Source organism: Lytechinus pictus, chromosome 15 (genome assembly GCF_037042905.1).
Source record: "Lytechinus pictus isolate F3 Inbred chromosome 15, Lp3.0, whole genome shotgun sequence".
NCBI lineage: Eukaryota > Metazoa > Echinodermata > Echinoidea > Temnopleuroida > Toxopneustidae > Lytechinus > Lytechinus pictus.
Window position 1 is genome coordinate 20,001,640 of NC_087259.1, and position 22,529 is coordinate 20,024,168.

The 22,529-nt window shown below is 38.7% G+C and overlaps 1 protein-coding gene across 1 annotated transcript; it reads left to right on the forward strand.

The window, feature by feature from the left end:
• The first annotated feature begins 9,615 nt into the window (after positions 1-9,615).
• LOC129277410 (fibropellin-1-like) lies at positions 9,616-19,847 on the forward strand. Its single transcript, XM_054913595.2, has 6 exons — positions 9,616-9,864; positions 11,391-11,486; positions 12,214-14,221; positions 14,577-16,085; positions 16,667-16,885; positions 17,470-19,847. Exons 1-6 carry the CDS (start codon positions 9,634-9,636, stop codon positions 17,514-17,516), a joined length of 4,110 nt encoding a protein of 1,369 aa, XP_054769570.2. The 5' UTR covers positions 9,616-9,633; the 3' UTR covers positions 17,517-19,847.
• Positions 19,848-22,529: the final 2,682 nt, after the last annotated feature.

Consider the following 22,529-nt stretch of genomic DNA (forward strand, 5'->3'; position numbering starts at 1 on the left):
CCTTCGATCCTTTTGTGATGTTTTTTTTTTAATTGACGGGTTAAATTAAATTTTGCAAGCTGCTGTCGCCTGGGACGGGATTTGTGGCAGGGTTATTTGCGGTCAATTTTTTTTTTAAATCTTCCTTAATTTTTTCCAATCGTTTGCAGTTCCCCGTTTTTATCCCTTTCCTTTCTTCTTTAGTTTGCCCATTACCAAACTTGCATAAAAAATATTCATTATCTCATTCTCTATTTATTCATCTATCTATATATCTATCTATCTACTGTATATTTATTTAGTGATAATCTATATGTAATCTATGTACCTTTTTGATAATCTATCTATCTAGCTTTCGTTCTATCTATCTGTTTATTTTCACATATCTATCTGTGTTTTTATCCCCCCCCCCCTTCCGATTTGTCATTACAAAGTGTTTGTAACGCCTTGTTCTTCTTTATCTGCGCATCTCTGTATCAAAATAATTTTCAAATTAAGAATCTATTCAATCTGTTCTGACCACATATACCCCTCATTAAACTGTACCAAGCATGCCAAGTAAATGAAAAGAGTGAGAAACAAATCAATAGGATGACCTATTATTTTTTAGACAATATACAGTATAACCTTCATTTACCAACTAATTTAGCGTTAAGTTGTATTGACCAGTGTGGTCATTGGTCGGTTGATCCAGGCAATATTTTATCTGTTTTCAAAATAGCACAGAAGAGAGAATATGCCGTTTTTCAATAGGATTATAAAGCAAATATATCAATATTTTTGTTTTCAGGGATTGTGAGATCGCTCACCCGTTTAAAAGTAAAGGGATGACTTTTTTTTTACTTGCAGATGTTTTACAGGCATATATCTCTAAAGTATATGTCTCAACATACTAAATGTCTTTGAAGGAGAAAATGAATAAGAAAGGAAATACGATAAAAGGAATACGCGTTTGTCTACCTTAATTCATAATCCTCAATATTTCTTTTGTAATAGCATACAAAATCCTCTTGAGATTATATTTCAATTAACATAGTAGGAATAATTATGTCCTACAGGAGGCACGCAGATGTTGAAAGCGACCCGTTCTTCTCTAATCGTTTAACTCTCAAGTATCATCGACTTTTGAGAAGCATCTATTTTGGAGTGATGGCTGCATACTTCACGAATCTTTTCACCCCGATCCGAGTCGCGTAACACTCACTTTCAGAATGTCTTCCAGGTAGCCTACTCCTTTTCAAAGCTTTTGTATCGTATCACCTTTATGCAACAATCACACCAGTGAAACCGCCTCCAAAATGACTGATTCAAATGCACGTGCAATAGATTTGATCTTTCTGGAGTCGGTTTCACAGGCGTGGCCGTCTGACTGTGGCACAGTTCCAGATGTCACTACCATCATCACCAACTCGATTCAACGGTTGGGATCAAGAATGAAAGGGAAGAAGAATGGATCTGAGATAAGTGGGTGATTAGTTTTGAATTTATACGACCATAAGCTGCAACCATATCTGCAACTATTTCTATAATGCATTCGTAGAATTATTCTCTTCCATTAAGATTGAGATTAATTACTGAATACTTTTACATCACTACTACTTGAGTGCATCTTGATTTTAAAGCAGGGCCCTCCATAAATCACAAGGCTATTACACCACTCAACCATGATGTACGGATGGAGGGGTTTGGGGGTCATGCCCCAAAATGTTACATGACCAAGAGAGAAAAAGGAGGAGAGGAAACAGTAGGAATGGGAAAAAAGTCGGACGAAATCTATCCAAAAATTCGATTTTTGTATTAAAAAATGTCAGAAGTTATGCTCGCATATTTTTATAACTTTTGCTCCACCTGCCATGTCTAACCCCTTATATTATTTTTGTCTCATTATACGCCACTTTTCTCAGTTATTGGTTACCTGTAAGCTGCTGCTATCACTATTATTCATAGGGAATACATGCGCATTATTGTAACGTTGGTGCTCATACAAGCAATGACTATTTTCACCTTTCAAAATTTTAACGGATGGCGCTCTCCTTTTAAGGATGGCATGGATTGACTTCTTTCTGAGGACGCACTAGGATTCCTTCTGGGGACGCACTCGGATTCCTTCCGGGGACGCACTCGGATTAAAAGATCAACGTATCAGAAGATACACCAATCCCAACCATATGGATGGCGTGTTTAAAATGACCTTGGGAATTGATTAAGACATCTCGATGCTAAGGTCATCATGGATGGCTTTTACCTGACCCGGTTCTTGGCTTGTCGATGGAACAGTCACGTTGAGGTCAAAGTCAGGACATTCTGAATTGCTTATTGGCTTCATATCGATTTTACGCTTCATATCATATGTATTCATGGTTGCTTATTATTGCGTATACTTTGGTTATTAAAAATAAAATAATAAAAATAGTAAATCACTGATCTTTGAATTTACAGATAGAGACATAAACATAAACAGATAAAGAGAAGATTTAAGTGAAATAATTGCGGGAGGGGGTGTTGTACGTGTGTACATCACATATTTTGGTCGCATTGCCAATTAGGAAGATCTACCTAATGATTTCATTATTCAAGTGTTCATAATTTACTTAACTTACTAATTATTCATTCAATTTTCATCAAACTTTTATTTTGCTCTTTTATATGAATTCATCTGGTTTCAAGGGCTTCATTCTCCTTTAACTTGTTTAAGAAGGGTGTTCAACATGCTCAATGGGCGGCATTAAGAATCTCCTCGTAGCAAGCGCCTAGGCACTCCACTATATCCTGCTTTGTTTTTTTTTTCTTCTTTCTATTAATTGAAGGATCTGGCGCATGCTGCCTCATTATTCACCATATTAGGATAAAATCGACAGAATGTGAAAATAAATGTCTTTTTATCCTCGCATGAAGTGTAAAAAGAAAAAATCATGTCTTCCCGTCTAGACCAATCAACAAGATTGATGTCAATGCATTGTGAAACATGTTAAAGGTAAACCCAACATCACTATTGTTACCAACGGTCACACACTGCATTCTTACAGAACACATTGAAAGGACATATTATGCTCATTTTGGAAATAAAGTGTGGTTGTAATTTTTTTTTGGGGGGGTAGAAAATTAATAAGATCATATGCCTATCGATTTATAAGTCAGCAATCCAGAATACTCCCAAGATAAAGTCCGCAATTATTTGGTTTGAACATGGAGAACTTATGGAACGAATGGATGATCATATTCATGAATTTAGAACGAGTACGAGCTCATTTTGAATAAGCAAGGTATTGCATAGAGGGGTTACTTTTTCAAACAATTGCTAACTTGTGTTATTTATCATAATGGCGATCTTAGCATAAGTAAAAGCGGACTGCATGTGGCATATCGCCTTCTGGCTTCATCACAGCTTCAGACAATTACGACATTCTTAAGATTAATTTTTTATATTATTTCTGTCATTGTGATTATACATATATCTCGAAACTATCTCGAAGCAAGGCGACGAAATTCATATTAATGAAAGCGATAAATCCCCTGGATACGATAAGATATACAGTGCGTACATTCTAAGTGTCGCGATTTATCTGATGCCGATAAAACAAATCGAATTATTCGAATTTCCTATTGAGCGATTTCGACACATCTGGAAATAGAACTTATGACGACATATTTACTAACCTCCTTTGACCTATTGGTAAGTTTTTGTCTTACAAAGATTTGGAAAGAAAAAGTGTCAAAAGTGCAATCGACAGCACGTTTCCACTGCTTCATCTACCTGCATGATCTAAGAATTACAATTATTCCAACCCCCTTTCAGTCACATTTACAGTCTTGTCTTTATGTTTATCATAATTTTTCAATTGATTCTGTGTATTTGAAGAAAATATACAGATTTTTAGTGACAAATATTTATAAGTTTTCTAACATAAACCTGAAACTCAGTTGCAGCAGAGGATTTATGGCGAGAAAAAATGAGGAGTTTACTATTGCGTATGTTCCACTATTACTGAAATATGCGAGCGAGTAAAGCGATCGATGTGAATAATGAGTTTTTTTTATTACGAAGGCATAATCATAATTACAAGATAAGGACATTATCACATTTCGTCATCAAAGGAGAAAAAAACTCCTATTCTGCTCTTTTTTATATTGCATCAGCAAAATATATATCAAAAGGAGCCAAACAAAATAAATTCTTCATTTTTGTTTTCTGCTAGCAGTGATAACGGGCCAAGGTGCGTAGAGCAATGCTATGGGCTGTCAACACGCTGTCCAATCTGTCTTTGTGATTATTCAATTTTGATCAACGCAGCTATTACTTTTAAAGCTACTTTCGACACTTATTCCGATATCGTACGACCTTTGACCTTGTTCATCGTGCCATAGAAAGCGGAACGAAATATTGACACCACTCGCCTGTTTAGTGTAGATGAACTTGAGGATATATCATTTATCGAGTATTGAAGAGTAATGTTTAAATGGTTTTCTTCACCTGAAAAAGGGTCGGTCGTCCGATCTGAATAGTTTTCACGAATTCTAACTAAAACTTAGAATCTTAGAATATTCTTGCTTATTTACTTTAAATTTATTGGTTGAATGATTGCGTTGATATTTTTATACAAAATATATTGAATGAAAGTTCATGCACATCTTTATTTTTTCATAAAATCGATAAATAAAATATCCCCTTTACTAAAACAATTTAGTACAGGTCCCAAGTTATTTTCATGAATATAAGAGGATAAAAATAAATTTGCAAGAAGTGAAATTCAAACAAGGCCGTACGCATGATTTTTTTCCGGGGAGCAGGACCTGTAAATATTTTCGAAGAAACTCAAAAGCGAGGGAGCGAAGCGACCGAGCTTGTCATTTGGGTGATTTTTGCACTTTCGAAAATGAAATTGAAGGATTTCGTTAACACTTTGGGTGAATTACGTGAACATTCTCATTTAAAAAAATGTAAGTTTTCAAAATTTCTGGTTATGTCCATGAATTCAAAATCGTATTTATTCATTCCCCCCCCCCAAAAGAAAAAAAAAAGATTTAACGAGATTATAGAGAGCAACGATAAGATACCGATGAGGATGAAGAATTTAGCCGGGAAGATGGGTGATAAGGAAAAAACGGGCAAATTTAAGATCAGGACATCTCACTGGGTACGTTTTCTTAAGGTTACAGTCACACCGATAAAACTGACTTTAAACAGACCGATGGTATGTCCTTGGAATCACGTAGTATATGTTTTATCGGTCTGGAGTCGGTGCTGTCAGTGTAGCTGTTGCAAAATCCACATTCACCATGCATTTTATGCATTGTCCTCAAAGTCTTTAAGATGATGCTGGGGGGGGGGGGGGGGGGTAAACGGTAGGCTAGAGGTCAAGCATCAAGGTCACCTGGTCCCCATCCATTCTGTCTATTCTTCTTCGGAAATTCTTATGTCATTCTCTATATGCAACCAAACCTGGTTGGCCCGCATGGGAAGATGGGTCATTATGGTCTGTCAGGGTTCATAATCGTCTTCGAGCTAGAGCTTGGGTAACTGCTTTACCATCTTGACGGCATTGCAAAGGGCGTCACCCACGGGGAGGGGCAGTAAGGGTGTGGCACCCAGTTTATGATCCATTCTCGCAGTGTGGACCTGCCATTCAGTCAACCAATCTCGAGTAAGCGTGATAGGGTCCAGGGTGAGATTCGAAGGGCAAGCATTCAAACCTTAATCCATTTTAACCAAGGCTCATATATATCTCTCTGTCAACTTTCATACTGATAACGTATTACTACAAAATTTCATTTACATAAAGCCAAATGTAGATCTGGCAACACACGTACAGGAAAATTAACTGTGTTTATAGCTATACTTCATAACTACTTAAGGGATGTGTATTTTTCAGTCACCGTGATTAAGAAAAGAACAATCTAGGGAGGGACGTGCCTTTAAAAAAATGACATCCCCAGAATATGAACATGAAGTTTGGTTGATAACCCCTGTGGGAACTTAATCATCCCCAGTGACCCCTTGATGTGAAAATAAATGGTTGTTAGGGGTTCGGGAGCTTTGAGATGTTCCCTATTGCTTCTGCTATCATTTTGGTCAAGTCCTGATGAATTTAACATGTACAGGTAATTTGTTTATCTGCAGTGTACTACTTGTTCCGTCCATCTTAAAGGGGGTGCTTCCAATCTTCATGATCTTGGTGAGCATGGTGATACAACAAAATGAGGAAAGATTAGAACGAAAACTATATGGTGCCCGTGACAGTTTAAAAGAAGTCGAACAAGAAGTTATGACATTCATTTTTTTTTCTGATAGTTTCAAGAATATATGTCCCTAAATCTTTCATTTCACCAATTTGTCATTTACAACCTCTTTATTTTATTTTTATTGCGTAAGATTTGGGCATTAGTTCTAAATTTTTGTCATGTGATGTCAAACTAAGTTTGTAAGTAGTAAATGTGTTTTTAATTAAAACGAAAAGGAGTAAATAAATAGGGCTAGTTATGAAGTGAACATGAAAAGGGGATCTAAGGCAGATCGAGAGAGAGGCTGACTGGTGTACCCAATACACGGTAAAGATTGTTTTGACACAAACGAATCGGCAATCAACTTCATCTGACACTAAACAACACGTATGGGAATACATTTTCAAAATGCGTATCGTTTGCCACCCGGTTGGACAAACCGACATACCAAATACACTGGACTATCGATCACACTTAATGACCCATCATGAGTAATTAGACCATTAAATAGTCGATGTGTTTATGGTTTTGGGGCTCTGGGTTCGCGTACAGACACCATAAGATGCAGATGCTCTGAAAGTATTTATTTAGTAATCCTTTTTGTGAACAAATACGTCAGTACCTAGCTGTAAACAAAAAGTGTCAAACAATTTAAAATTATGACAACCATTTTTCTGTTTCTGTTTATGGTAACTCCCCTTGGAATTCGTCAGAACAACTATTTGCTGATAAACGCCAAGGTGGTGCAATTACCTATACGAAACATTTCAGTCTAGGTTAGTCGATCATACACTCTAAAAACTTCAAGTAAAAAATTCGCCAATATATTGGTAAAATGGGAACATGCATGTTTGCTGGGTCATTTTCCCAAATATTGGGCAAAATGCATGTTTTAAGTGTATATTTCAACGGAACATTGCCTAAAATTTACAAAATATTTGATATCTGTTTAACCCAAGAAACATGTATGTTCCCCGTTTTACCCAATATTGGGATTTTTTTTAGAGTGTAGTGGCTGAACTTTTGGGGGGTCAAACAATTATTTAAATGCCCCTCAATTTTCTCAGGTTTGGCAGCTGCATGCTGCATTTCACTGGCGTTCAGACAGAGGGCTTGGGGCCATGGCCCCCCTAAATTTTCAGGACCAAGAAAAAAGGGAGATTTTTTAAAAAAGAAAGGAAATTACAAAATAAAATATTATATCACAGAGGTCAAAATAGTATATGTTATTTGCAAGTATTAATATTATGTTAAGTGTTAACAACAATTGTTGTTTTTAGTGGTTGTAGACATATTTTATTCGTACTGTTGCCACTGTTTTATTCCTGCTATTCATTGAGATGTTAAGCAACAGTTCACAGCGGCGATGACGCATATCTCACACTACTCGTGCAACAATGGCAATACCAGTGTGAGCAGCATCAGCGAGTGCAGGATGTTGCTCATTGTATATCAAAAAATCATACCGTGTGAGAGACGATGTTTAATGGTGTCAACAAGAATTAAAAGCAACTGCCTTCACCCCCATTTTGTATCTCATTCAAAAAGGGTTTTCAAGAGGTTGATCTATTGCGTTGAATTATCGGTAACGAATCTAAATGGAAAGCAATTGCCATTGATGTAAAATGTAGCACTGGTGGCCCCCCAAAATGGGTTGGAAAATGAGGTGTCCGAATGTTTGTGAGGCGACGGCAATCATGGAGGAGTTGGTATTGACATTGTGAGCAGTGACGGTTCGGGGGGGGGGGGACATCTGGCCCCTGCCCCCCCCCCCCCTTTGAGAGACATAACGCATTTTATTTTTTTTTTATTGCGTGTCAAGTTTTTGTTACGTGAATTGTCCATCATTCAGAAGTGTAGAATTTTTGTTGGCTGGTCAAAATTTTGCTGGACTTGATTTTTTTCCTAAATGAAATAGATTGGTGTATGATATACATTGAGGACCTCGCGAAACATATTTCTGTTCTTCTCTCTATCGTACCCCTCATTTCGTATCATCCCCTTCTTTTTATTTTCAATTTCGATTGCTAAAAAAAAATCAAAGGTGTGGCCATCTATGCCTATGCAATAATGCCATCCCTTTCCGCTTCCCTCTTTCTGATGAAAAGTGGATTCGGTGTGCCAAAAAATAGCAATACAATGGACATGCATCATACTGACCGACCCCTAACATTACCTAAGAGACCTCTAAGAAACGAACACAACCTCTACCGGTCAACACTGTCATTAGTCAATAAATAATCAATGCCCATTAAATATCGATGTCACTTTTTAGACTTGACCCCATTTATTAAAAACAACTCAAGGTACGATACCCTTTATCAAAAGTCGTCAATCTTTCTGGTTGCTAGCAAAAACAAACAAACAGTTGCTCTTGCCCGCCAGTCGAAAAAAAAAGAACCATTAAATACGCGATCTGTGTAGAAACTACGCAATCAGAATATTGACGACTTAAATCTCTTTCCGTCGGACTGAAATGCATTAATAGAGGTCACTAACACTTCACCACCAGGTAGCCAAACTATAAACTTATCACCTCATGTTGCTATAAGTTTCTTATACCGTTTATCTCTAGTGTGAATTATAGGAAATCTAAAAACCTAATTCCGTTTCCCTTTTTAGTGGGCCGAACGCTTCCATTTTCGTACCCCATTAATTTTTCAGTGAAATGGATCATAATGTCACGTCAGATCTTTGTTTACGACCGAAATAGCTACTTTGAAGGGACCGACGATCAAGCATGATTGTGTCATTATTTGGAGCAAGTATTATTAAACCATCAGTCAAACTATGAAGAGAAGAAGAGACATCATGGTATAATCACTGCTTTAAATCTAGCAAATATTGACTCACTCTAGATTTTGCAAATCTTTTTATTGGGAACAAAAGTAATGATTTTCTTTTTAAATAAGGATGATTCCAACGATAGCTAACACTTTGCATCAGCACTGCAGAATGTTTATTTTGATAAAGACAGCACTAAATCAGTATGTAATTATGGTAAGAAAAATAGAGGTTTATACCGCTGGACATTGTCATACTTTTATCCATTGTGGTAACAGGATTGCAGATTTGTAAAGTGTATAAACAGGCTTACATTTGGAAAGGTTATGGGTTTGATCGATTTTCTTTTCATCAAGCTTTTAGTTAAACATAGATTACAAAAGGGACAGTTTCCATTACATTTCTTTACTTATAAAAAAAACTAGGTCCTACATTAAATTTGGTGTTACAATATTGAAAAGTGGAGCATTGTAACCTGTATAGTGAAAGCACACATTACACATACTTTATCAAAGTTTTGCGTTCGTACCAAGATTAAATAATCGTACTGAATATCACTTATAATTGTCCACAATCAGATCATTAACCATGTTAAGACAAGTTCTATTTTGTATTGACATTCATACAGAGCCAGATTATGTGCCAACGTCCATGTTTATCGAGACAACGCCGTCCACTTCTTCACCGTCAGAGAAGTTGGCAAAATTGGCGGGAAGGCGAGGGGGAAGAAATTGGCCGCCTGTTCCATCGTCTGCTCACGGCACCGCGCCCTGTCCACCGGGAAGGGAGTGCAGAGAGAAGAATCATCTCACCAGCGAAGAGAGACCTTATCCCCTGGCCGGACCTCTCCCGACCGAAACCGATGGTCGTAATCTCATCAGGGTAGGTATAATGATGTTAATCGAAATAGGACCATGTGCAAGACAAACGTTTTGATATGTAAAATTTGTCGACATGGAATACCATACAGAAAAAAATATGTATGGCAGGGTAAAACTGTGGAGATGCAACTCTAGGTCCATGGTTTCTCCATGGTAAAAACCATCTCAAGTCAAACATTGTGTGTGGGTGATTTGAATAAGAGACAATGAACTGAAATCTATACACAAGTGTGACGTAAGCATGATGTTGATAGGGCGGGCATTGCGACATAAATTTGATGTCTTTTTTACCTAGCTAAACATGTTAAACAAAAAGGACATTAATGAGCTTAGCGACTTATACCTCGCAATTCTCCCCTCATTCCTTCCTTTTCCTGCTTTCCTTTTTTATATTGAGGAAGCGCTAAACGATTTAAATCTTGAATCGACCGAATGGTAAATTGATCAGAACAAGGGCAAGTACAGTAAATCCGATCAATGTTCTGTTTCATTTTATTTTGATTTAGATGCATGACTTTGTGATATTCCGTACCTTTAATAAACGTAACGCCCTCCCTCTTATTTTCCGTCACGATATACCTGGTAATTGATTAGAGTGAGGGTCAAGTTAGGAGGGAGTGGAGATGCCCGAGGGAATAGCACTGACGAGTGATTCCATTTGATTGGTAAACAGATGCCGCGCAATATGAAATTGTGATATGTGCTCTGAAAGTACGTTTTCTTTCTTTCCTCACATTTTGAGTATAGGCTCCTGTGAAAAAAATGACATTAGAAATTTTGCATATCTTTTCTCAAATATTCGGTTGATAGTTGTATTTTAAAAGTTTAATGTAAAAATTAGTTTTAATTGTACAAACTTTAAAAAATAACAGCAATCAACCTTTGGTAGAATTAGATAAATCTTAGCATGATTGCGCCGACGTAATTGATATGTTTGATGGAAATAAGAAAGTTTAGATTAATCCTTAAGCCAGAAAGATATAAATAGCGAGAATTTCACTCCAATTTTAACTAAATGATACACTTTTTTGCTAATAGTTATACTTCTAATATTGATCACAAGCATGACAAATCTCAGGTAGGATATTTAGGCTGCACATTTAGACCGCTTTTCATCCGTCGAAAGGTTTGCACAGCAGACGAAGGGCCAGGGGTGATGATCTTTCTCAATGGATAGGGAAAAGGGGGAAAAAGAACGATAATTAAAAGAAAGAAATATCGAAGAAGTCATATAACGTAAAGAATGTCACCAATCACATTAGAAACAAAATATTTAACCACGCTATGGGGCTTTTATCCTCTAAGAATACCCTGATGCACCCCTGCAATGACTGTGAATTGTCCTGGGACCCGTTTCATTAAACTTGTTATAATAACAAATTTGCAATAATACTTAAAAGCTACGAAAATCGTTCTGTCTGATTGGCTGATGGTAAATTTGTTATAGAAATTCTGCATTTGTTACTATAACAAGTGTTTATGAAACCGGACCCTGTTCTTAAAGGTTTTTTTTTTTCTTCTTTACAGTCGAATCATGACGATTTGGAGGAAGCAGACAGACTATCGATGTCCTATGGCGGACCCTGTGGGAGCCAACCGTGTCGAAATGGAGGAACCTGTCTGGTAATTAATATCATTTCTTAGCCTTTCCAGGGGCCCGTAACACAAAGCTTAGCAATCATCGTAGACATGGTAGAAGAAAGTCTTTTACGATCGATTGCATTGACGACAATGTACAATCAATCGAGAAAATTAAGCATACAATCAATCGCATACCTTTGTGTTACGGGACCCCGGTTGAACCTGAAGCGTGGTTTCCCAAAGCTGATCGCATAATACCCATAACCACTGGTGTACAGATGGAAGGAGGGGGGGGGGGGGGCTTGAGGGCCCTTCGCCCCCCCCCCCAGAAAAGAGGAAAATCACGACATGCTTCATCTTTACAACTCCTAGTATTAGTACTGTAATCATAACCAAGAGTTAGCTTGAACTTGTCAATAATTATACAGTAATCATATCATGTTCAATCTTTATACAAGGTGTATTCTGTAAAGTCCATGACTGACAATGCAATTTCTACTTCATTTATTAATTCACTCATTAAATTACTATTATTTAGATAGGGACGTGTCCTGGAACTGCAGATTCAACAGACAATATTTTGGACAACAACGTTACCACAGAAAGCACAGTTTCTGAAATCATTGGTCAGTAGAGACCTGCAATAAATCATAATTATAATATAAAAGAAAGAAAGCGTGCTATTTTATGTAGGTAATTGGAACGTTGGATTTGGTACAATTGAGAGCCGAGAATTTCACACTCGTTTTCTTTTCATTTCCTTTCTCAGAATCTACCTCGGCTCGTTGGTTACAGTTGTTTGTGCACAGACGATTGGACAGGGCGTACCTGTTCTGACAGAGTCAGCAACTGTGAAAGCAACCCTTGCAGACATGGTGGTTCCTGTGTGTCTACCAATTACGGATACAGGTGTCTCTGCAGATCTGGCTACAGTGGGATCAACTGCGAGAGGGGTCATCGATGGTGTGACAGTGAACCTTGCCTGAACAGCGCCATGTGCATCGATGGTTTGAATGGCTACACCTGTATATGTCCAATCGGGTTTCGTGGGACGCGATGTCAGATCAACGTTGACGAATGCGCCATGTATCCGCCGAAGTGTAACAACGGCGGGACTTGCGTCGACCTTGTGGCGGATTACGCCTGCATATGCGCAGACGGGTTCTTCGGAAAATCTTGTGAGCACGACGTTGATGACTGCAGAAGCAATCCATGTGGGATCGGAGGACTGTGCCTTGATAGACCTAGGGGATATGAATGTGTCTGTCCTCAGGGTTACACAGGGGCTAACTGCGAGAGATTGGATGTTTATCCTTGCAATAGTTCTCCGTGCTATAATAAAGGAAAGTGCATAGATCATGGCCACAACAATTTTACTTGTAAGTGCAAAGGTGGCTACGAAGGGGCGTTCTGTGAGACAGAAATCAATGAATGCCTTAAAGGTTCCAAGAAACAGAAGTGCAAGAATGGTGGTACATGTATAGATCTGATAGATGACTTCGAATGTGTTTGTTTGCCAGGGTATTCGGGGAAACGTTGTCACAAGAAACTGAAACCTTGCCAATCTGCTCCATGTCAGTTTGGAACTTGCCAAGAGGACACCAACGGGGACAGTTACGTTTGTGATTGCTTTCCTGGTTTTTCAGGTAAGAATTGTGAGCTTCGTGTCGATCACTGCGACAGCCAACCTTGCATGAATAATGCAAGATGCTTGAGCACAATGGAAGGCTTCTTCTGTTCATGCCCTCTTGGATTCACCGGAAGGCACTGTGAGAACACCATGAACTTCTGCACACCCGACCCCTGTCATAATGGCGCCATATGCTTAAACACTGGTCTGGATTTTGTTTGCCACTGTCCAAAGGGCTACACTGGGAAAACTTGCAACTTGGAGGTGCGTGAGTGCCTCTCAGGGCCATGTAAGAATGGCGGAGAATGCGTTGACCTGATAGGGGCATACACGTGTAATTGCCCTGTAGGCTATACGGGCATGCAGTGCGAGATAACGGTGGACGAATGTGAAACGAATCCTTGCTTGAACGACGGTGTGTGCATCGACGGGATTGGAACATTCTATTGTGCCTGTACCTCAGGGTATCATGGAATCATCTGCGAGCATAACATCGATGAGTGCTGGGCAGGACCTTGTCAAAATAATGGCATCTGTACTGACCTCATCGACGACTTCCGGTGTGCCTGTGCTCCGGGATACATGGGTAAGACCTGTCACTTGAACATCAATGAATGTGTATCTGAACCATGCCAACACGGAGGTTTATGCATTGATAACATTTCCAACTACATCTGCGAATGTCTTCCGGGTTACGTCGGCGTCAATTGCGAAATGAACGTCAACGAATGTGAGAGCAGGCCTTGCTTGAACGGTGCTACCTGCGTTGACAACGTCAACACCTTTCAGTGCTTCTGCCGGGATGGTTTCACAGGATACAACTGCGAGAATGAAATCAACGATTGCATCGACGTCCATTGCCAGAATGGCGGGACATGCATTGACGGTGTCAATTCTTTCCGGTGCGAGTGCATGCCGGGATTTGTTGGAGCGACCTGTGGGAGTGAGACGGATGAATGTGCCGGAAACCCCTGTCTGCATGATGGGTTTTGCATGGATATGGTGAACGGTTACCGATGTCTTTGTGAGGCAGGTTACACTGGGACGAATTGTGAGGTCAACATCGATGACTGCAATCCGAACCCGTGCGGAAACAACGGAACCTGTCTGGATGGGATCAGTAATTATAACTGCACCTGTAAACCAGGTTGGTAAATTTCAGACAATCATCATACATATCAAGAAATAAACGAGTTTTGTAATTTAGTCCGCGAGAAAACGGTATTCTCCTAAGATTCTTAGTTTATGTATTTCATAATTCAGGAGAGGAGTAACTGTCGCTGGTGAAAATTCATTGAAACTATGTTAGTATAGTCTTTGTATAATTATCGTAATAGAATGTAGAAGATATCGTATTTTTAAGTGTAATATGAAAAGCAGAATTTTGCAGAAACACTTTTTTTTTTCAATCCTTCACTTTATTAGTTCGTATATTTTTGGAGGCAAAAAAAATATTCCTTTTAGCATTAGATAAAATCATGTTTCCTTTTTCCTTCATCCAGGTTTCACTGGAGAAAGATGCGAGTTCGACATCGATGAATGTGCTAGCATGCCTTGTCTTCACGGAGGAAAATGCCATGATATGATCGACGGCTTCATGTGCCAGTGTCCGACCGGTACAGAGGGTGCTGTCTGCGAACAACTAGTAAATTCTTGTCTCTCCGATCCTTGCCAACACGATGGCGCATGTAGCAGTTTGGGGAATGGCCCCGATTTCATGTGTGCTTGCCCGGTAGGCTACGAAGGTCCCCGGTGTGAGACGGAAATTAATGAGTGTCTCAGCACACCTTGTCTTCACGGGGGAAGATGTGTAGATGCCATCGGAATGTACCATTGTGTTTGCCCACCGGGACACGTTGGAGCGAACTGTGAAACCAACACAGATGAATGTGCTCAGAATCCTTGCAGTCACCCTTTAGCAGTTTGCCAAGATTTGGTTAACGATTTCTTCTGCATATGCCCACGGGGATTTCAAGGACGGCTTTGCGAGTACGACATTGATGAGTGCCTCTCAAGTCCCTGTGCAAATAATGGAACTTGCCTCGACGAAATAGATTATTTCCGCTGTACTTGCCCTTCCGGCTTCACTGGTGATATTTGCGACGTCGATATCAACGAATGTCTCAGTGCACCCTGTCAAAACGGTGCCTCATGCGCAGATTTCATTGATGGTTTCTTTTGCGAATGCAGAGACGGGTTTTCGGGATACCTTTGTGAGGAAAATGTGGACGAATGCGGCAGCTCACCATGCTTGAATGGTGGAACGTGTATAGATGATGTGAACCTGTTCATATGCGTCTGTGACATCGGGTATGCAGGTGTCTTGTGCCAGGAAGACATTGATGAATGTGTGTCAGATCCATGTCGCAATGGTGCAACTTGCATTGACCTTGTGGCAGGATTCCTATGCGAATGTGCTGCAGGGTTTCAAGGAGACCAATGCAATGTCAACACTAACGAGTGCGCAAGCTCACCTTGTGGAGAGGGAGGAACTTGCCTTGATTTATTGAACACTTACATGTGCTTGTGTCCAGAGATGCGTATGGGGAAAAACTGCAATCAGTGGATTGACGCCTGTTCATCGAACCCCTGCAGTCATGGGTCTACTTGCCTATCATACGAGGGAACCTTCTTCTGTGACTGTCCCCGGGGATTCACTGGAAGAACTTGTTTTCAGAACATCGACGAATGCGCATCGGACCCTTGCTACTATGGGGACTGTATCGATGGCGTGGACTCATTCAAGTGTCATTGTGGAATGGGTTTCACTGGATCTTATTGTGAACTCAATATCAATGACTGTGCGAACAGCCCTTGCCTCAATGGAGGGACGTGCGTTGATCAGGTCATGGGGTATGTCTGCGTTTGTCCACTCGGGTATACAGGTCCCGGGTGCAGGGACACCAAGCACCCTTGTGTATCGGATCCTTGTCAACATGGAGGAACATGCATCGCATCGGATCTGATCGTGGATGACAACTTCTACTGCCACTGTCCGATCGGTTGGACAGGTAAGAATTGGGGTTCCAATCTTCTCTTCTTCGTCTTTCACTCTTTCTAATTATCTGTCTCTCTATCTCTCTCTCTCTCTCTTTATCGCTTCTTTATCTGTTTTCTTGTATCCTCAGAATATTTCATAAACAAAGCGACCTATCTCTCTAGGCCGTGTAGGTTATTTATATCTCCGTGGTTATGATTTAAAAATCCAGAATAAAATGACCACCGAAATGTATGTATCCATGAATAAAAAAAAATCTGTGCCAAATGATTATGGAAGTAATTTTGTATAGGATTTAGTCAAATGTCGGGTACTTTTTCAAGCAATAATACTGTCCTACATGTGCTTGAGCTGTGTTGAGAAACGGTTGACAATCTACGTTGTGATTATTTTGCAGTGTACATTTCAGGATTTAACAAAGTTCAGTTTATGTAACTGTACCAGATGGCAGATCAAGATCCAAGTGACAATAAACATTGGTTTTACTGACTTTTTCGTGAAATGAGAATTCAGAGCAACTACTTTCAATGAAAAGATGTATTCTCTCTAGCTTCTACTAATCGTGCATGCGTTCTTATGTTTGTATTTCTCCAGGAAAGCTTTGCGAACAAGAGGCAGACTTCTGCTCCTCTGAACCGTGTCTGAACTGTGGACGATGTATCAACCACGTCGATGGATTCAGTTGTGACTGCGGCGGTGGGTTTACTGGAGAGTACTGCGAGACCGCTATCGATCATTGTGAGAGTGAACCCTGCTTACATGGTGGGACGTGCCTCCGAGAATTCAATGGCTTTACCTGCGTGTGCAAACAAGGTAGTTGTTTAAAATCATTCAATCAAATCTTTTAGGAGCATGATTAATATTCTTAGTTATAATTTTATCAAGGATTTCATCGTGATGATACCGTGATATAGTAAACTCTTAGAAAAAAGGTGTGAATTGGAACCCTCTGGTCCCGTATTTCGAGCCCTCGAGATAAAGGGTTCCTAGTAAGGTTCTTTACTAGCTCAAGAAATATTATAGAACCTAAAAAGGTTCCAAAGTGGCTGTTTAAGGTAATTTAGAGCCCTTTTTAGGGAACCTAGGTACCAAATACGGGACACGTATAACGTTCTCAAAGAACCGTTTTTCTAACAGTACATTTTTTTTCTTACTATGGTAGTTTTTTTTAATCAGGTTCTAAATTAAAAAAATTGGAAATTGGAGAGGTTTTTAATGCACAAAAAATAATAAAATATGAACTTTGATAGATGATTTTTTTTTATGAGATTTTTTTTTAATAGGGAATTTTAAAGGATATTAGATATTAGGCAATGCAATGAAATAATGTCTGACCTGTTTATATTACCAATACTATTATTATTATACATGTTTATATTTTTGTGTGTTTTCCGTAGGATTCCATGGGAAGTCATGTCAGCATACTACTCAGCCTCTGAGCTAGCGATAGAGCAACATTCATCTCGCTCAACTTCCTTATACCAAAGATCAAATAGGATTCGAGCCAGTCGTTTTTGTGAGTTCGCCGACTTGCGAGCAGCGCCATGATCGTGTATACAGACGCCTGACTGCTGATAGCGGGAGCAAAACACTTGTGCTTGGCGTCTAATCCATAAGACTGTGTGCTGATATGTGCGCATGACATGATAGGCGTGAAGTTAGGTGATCATCAATCTGGTCACGTGGTATCTTGAAGCTCAATTACACGGTTCTGTTTGGTTCGAGTTTCCAAACTGTTATATCAAGATCTTTACTTATGAAGGTTATTCAAAGAGGGTTACATCGGAGATCTTCCACTGGTGAAAGAAAATATGCTGCCGTCTTACATCATGGTTGGCAGTAGATATAAAATTGGGTTAAAGTTGTTAGGAATCGTTTAATGGACCAAGCATTATTCATTCACACTTAATTCATATATCATACGTTTCCCATTTGTTTATACATACCTGTATAACAAAACAATCTCTCCTACATTAGGCCAATCTCCTTTTTTTCAAAAAAAAAATGTGCTAATTTTAATTCCAAAACGTCCTGATTCCTTTTTGTGTATTATTTGTGAACTTTCTTGTCACATGATCGTTAAAGTTTATTTTTTCAGGGCATTGAATAGCGCCAACTATCGACTGATGTTTAATAAATCAGAATATGTTTCTCCTCTAACTCCATCGACGATAATTATGTTCATACGGCGTCCAATTAAGTTCAAACTGATACTACACTACGCGTAGTGTTTGAAAGTTGGAAAAGATGGTCATTATTTTGCACAGATCATGAACTACCGTCAAATTATCAGATGGAATAAATGTTTATCTTTGAAGCGTTTCGGCCTGTATGGTGCATTAATTTGCTTTCTTTATCGCAGTTGATATGAGCCTACAACGAGGTTTTGTGACAATGAACCATAAATACCAGCAACGTCGTCAAGGGCCTAAATTCCCCAGCTCAAATTAACCCCATTTTTGATCAAGGGAATCATTTATATCTAATTTCGGTTGGATATGTTATCGACCTGCTTGACTGATAGGTTTTGTATTTATGTAATATTTATTATCTTGTACATATTGTTTTACAATGGCATTGAGCGAGCAAATGTATTCAAAATATGTATTTTTCAGTGATAGAAACTGTCTTTCATGCTTTAACCGAAGTGGGTTTTTTACACAATGTTAAACCATTAAAAAGGTGTTTATAGTACGATGCTGCATAATCATCAAAGATATTAAGTTTGGAAATAGAAACATGATGGATAGTATTCCCATAGCATTGTTAACCTCGGTTAACAGAGACAACATGTTTATGGAGCCCCTGATTGGTTTGGTCATGAAAGTGTCAGAAAACAACTTTTTTAAACGACTTAAAAATAAGGAGTATTCCATAAGTTCTAATGTATTATTTGTTACATAATGTTTGTCAATGGTATTGACTTGGGTATACGACGTATCCAAATATGAAAACACCTTCCACTTCGCCTTTCCTTACACTTGGCGTAGAGGGGGCTATTCATCAAACAATAATCGGGGAACACGAAGTGCCTCCAGACATTCTTGTTAATGTTTTGAACTCTATTTTTTTCACTCTATATTGAGCATAATATCATCATTCTTAATTTGCTTGAATATGGTATTCCTTAAATTCCAAATTCGAATCTAAAAATAACATTGAAATTAAATCGAAAAGTACACTCTTAACATAGTTGGGCAAATAAAAATGCCCAACTTTTAACCAAACCTGGGCAACATACGGTCTACACAACTATTGGTCAAAATTTGGCCAAATCGTGTAATAGATTTGCTTAATTGGATAATAATTGCCCAATATACATCATATATGTATATGTATATATATTTTTTAAACCAACATACATTACCTAACACAGTGGCCATTATGTTGCCCAACATTTTAATGGAGTAGTAATCAGTAAAGGATATTAAGTTAAAGGCTGAATACAGCCTTCTTGGAAATCAAACTATTCGATCAAAATTTAATTGTAAAACGAATTGAGAATTTCGGAGAAATTATGATAAGTTGAATAATTTTCCTCGGTAGCTGAAGTCGAATTTAACGTGAGGTCTGAGATTATCTTGTGACTCGCGTATACCTTGTATTGTTTTATGTGTTTGTCTTTTAAAATAGAGTACGTTTGTAAATTTATATGTTTTGATTCAGAGTGATGTTTTTGTATGATATTGTTGATTATTTTGTGTCTCTGTACATTTTGTAAAGAAAACATACTTTTTACTGTACCAAAAATAAAACTGATTTGACTACGGAAGAACATTTCGAATAACCGAGTGTTTTGGGGGGGTGCATAGTTTCAGTTCGTAAAAATATTGGGGATAAACGTGTAGGGTGTAGCATGCGGAAAGAGAGAGAGTGGGATAGAGATAGAAGATAGGGGATAAAGAGAGAGAGAGGGGGGAGGGGGACGCAAATGAGGACGGAGACGAGATGTGGATGAGAAAGAACATGGGGAGAGGAAGGGGGTGTAAAAAGATGCGGACTTGAGATCGCAGCAAATTGGTTCTAACTGTGGAATAGATTGGAAACACCTTCACAAATATTTAAAAAAAGGTAAATTTTATTTCGTATATAAAATTGCTCATCGATCGAATTAGATTCCATTTATAACCTTTACTATGTTAAGAGCTATTTATTTTTGACATGTGAGTTTTGTACTGGCAAATGATGTGCGACTTTTATAGCATTGACTTGTTAAATACATAAAGACAAACGGAAATGTGTATAACCATCTAAATAAGATCAAAACAATAGGTTGGATATTAAAACATTATTTTCGAATGTTGGTTTTAAAAAGGGAGAGGTTAAAGTAAAAGTCCGTTTGAGTTATGAGTTAGACAGCAAGAAGGGGAAATAGATAAAGGGGACTAATAGAGAGAAGCTTTATAAATTATTGACTTCAAAGGAGACAATAGTAACAATATAAAACATGATCAAAGCGAGACTGCACGTTGCTTCATCTTTTATATCTGTACATGTATAGAGTATCTCCAAACAAAATTATATACCGTTCATAAATAGCGTGTTTGTTGATACTTTACTCAAATCACTAATCCATTATGACGTCATGAACTGTTGGATAGTGCCGTACCTCAGGGAACTATACATCGGCTGTAAAACAAATAAATTTTAGCGAAGGACACCACTGGCTAGGGGTGGTGACCCCCACCCCCGCCCTTCCCACTCTAGCTCTTGTTGACATTTAATAGAGTTTGTTGTCGGGAGTTTGCCTTCTTGTAAACACGGTAAGCACTGGCTTATTTAGGGAAAGCTGTATTAAGTTTACCTTTATTTAATTTGTTTGTGTTGTGTTTGTGACGGAATATTGTGAAAGGGTGGTTTAAAAATAAACAAATTCCTTCTTTTTGTGTGTTGAATAATTTTGCTTGCTTAAGATTTGATTAACAAACTCAACGTCGTGGATTAGTGCTTGTATAGTGACTGCACTACGAGTGCTGATTTTCTAGTTCAAATTTAAACTAGAAAGTTAGCACTCGTAGTGCAGTCACTATACAAGCATTGTAAGTGCTTAATTAGCACTTCATTTTTTACAGTGTATAGTGACTATAATATATCAAAATACATTCACTTAAAAAAGGCGACCACAAAACATCTCTAGATTAAAATAAAGAGAATAACCATATAGAAGGTAGGTCCTTGAATGATAAAGAGATATTTGAGGAAGCATAGCCCTATCTCCGCGCCGTCCAAAAATGGTTCATGTAAAGCCTGCTGCACATTCGATCCGATGCGACACGCTTTCACTAAAAAAACCCTTAAAATTTACAACCCCCCCCCCCCCTCCCCCGAGAAGCTTACAGGGACTGGTACACCCAACTCGGCTATGTGTGAACAATGCATTACAAATCGCATTTTGCATTGAAATTTCAAACGAGTTAATTCATCCCATTTGATTTTCGGAGTAATGCTTGGAATATTAAATGAAAAAAAATCTGATTTACTCCTAGCCTTTTGGTAAAAAAAAAAAAAACACTTTCGTTTGGCTGCCGAAGGCAAGATTCATAAAACATCACTACAATTTAAAATTGAATTCGCTTTCATTCATTTTTGTTATAATTGATAACGAATTACAGATAATTCCCCAAACGGGATCGCAAGTGGATAGTATGCTCTGGGCTTAAAACTGATACGACAGTTTTATGAAATTTGGACAATTCCTTTAAACGAAGATGATCACACAAAACGCCTTGATGAGTACGAGCTGATATCCATACTATCGATTTTTGCCGGAGACTGGGCGGACTGCTCAATGTGAAGATTACGTCATAAAGTGTCCCCCTCGAGTCCGTGATGACGTCATACAGGGCTGGCCTTCACCTAGAACACAACATTATTGATTACGAGAATGTTAGAGGCGTAATACGGATTCAAGCAAGCCGGATACAGTGTACATGTATGTCGGCCTTGGCATTCGATATTCATGAGTAAACAGTGAATACTTATGCAGAGAGAGAGAGAGAGAGAGAGAGAGAGAGAGAGAGAGAGAGAGAGAGAGAGAGGGAGACGAGGAGGAGAGGGAAGGAGTGAAGGGAGAGAGGAAAGAAAGGGATAATGCATAATAAAGAGAAGGGGGAGATGAAGGGTAAGAGGTGGGGCTCAAAGGATGCATGGGCGAATATAGGTTTTAACAGAAAGGGACTTTTTCAACATAAAATAACTAGCCTCTCCTCCCCCTCTCCCCATAAAAGAGAGAGAGAGAGAGATAAGGTCTTACTAGTCTTACTAGAATACTTGTCTTATTTCGGACTGGTGCCCAAATCCTGAGGATAATCACTCGTGCATCAGCGAGTAAACTAACATTATCAGAGTGAGAGTAGTAAAAATAACTCGCATCGTATTCGGATTCAGGCTTGCGACTTGTTATTCACTCATCATATTGCGTGCACCTTACCTATCCATGCTAGCCATGCACTTGATA

Excerpts from the sequence above, each read along its gene's own strand:
- LOC129277410 (XM_054913595.2), top strand. The coding sequence starts at position 9,634 with ATGTTTATCGAGACAACGCCGTCCACTTCTTCACCGTCAGAGAAGTTG. Across the intron at positions 9,865-11,390 it reads ATGGTCGTAATCTCATCAGG|TCGAATCATGACGATTTGGA; the intron begins GTAGGTATAATG and ends TCTTCTTTACAG. Across the intron at positions 14,222-14,576 it reads TAACTGCACCTGTAAACCAG|GTTTCACTGGAGAAAGATGC; the intron begins GTTGGTAAATTT and ends TCCTTCATCCAG.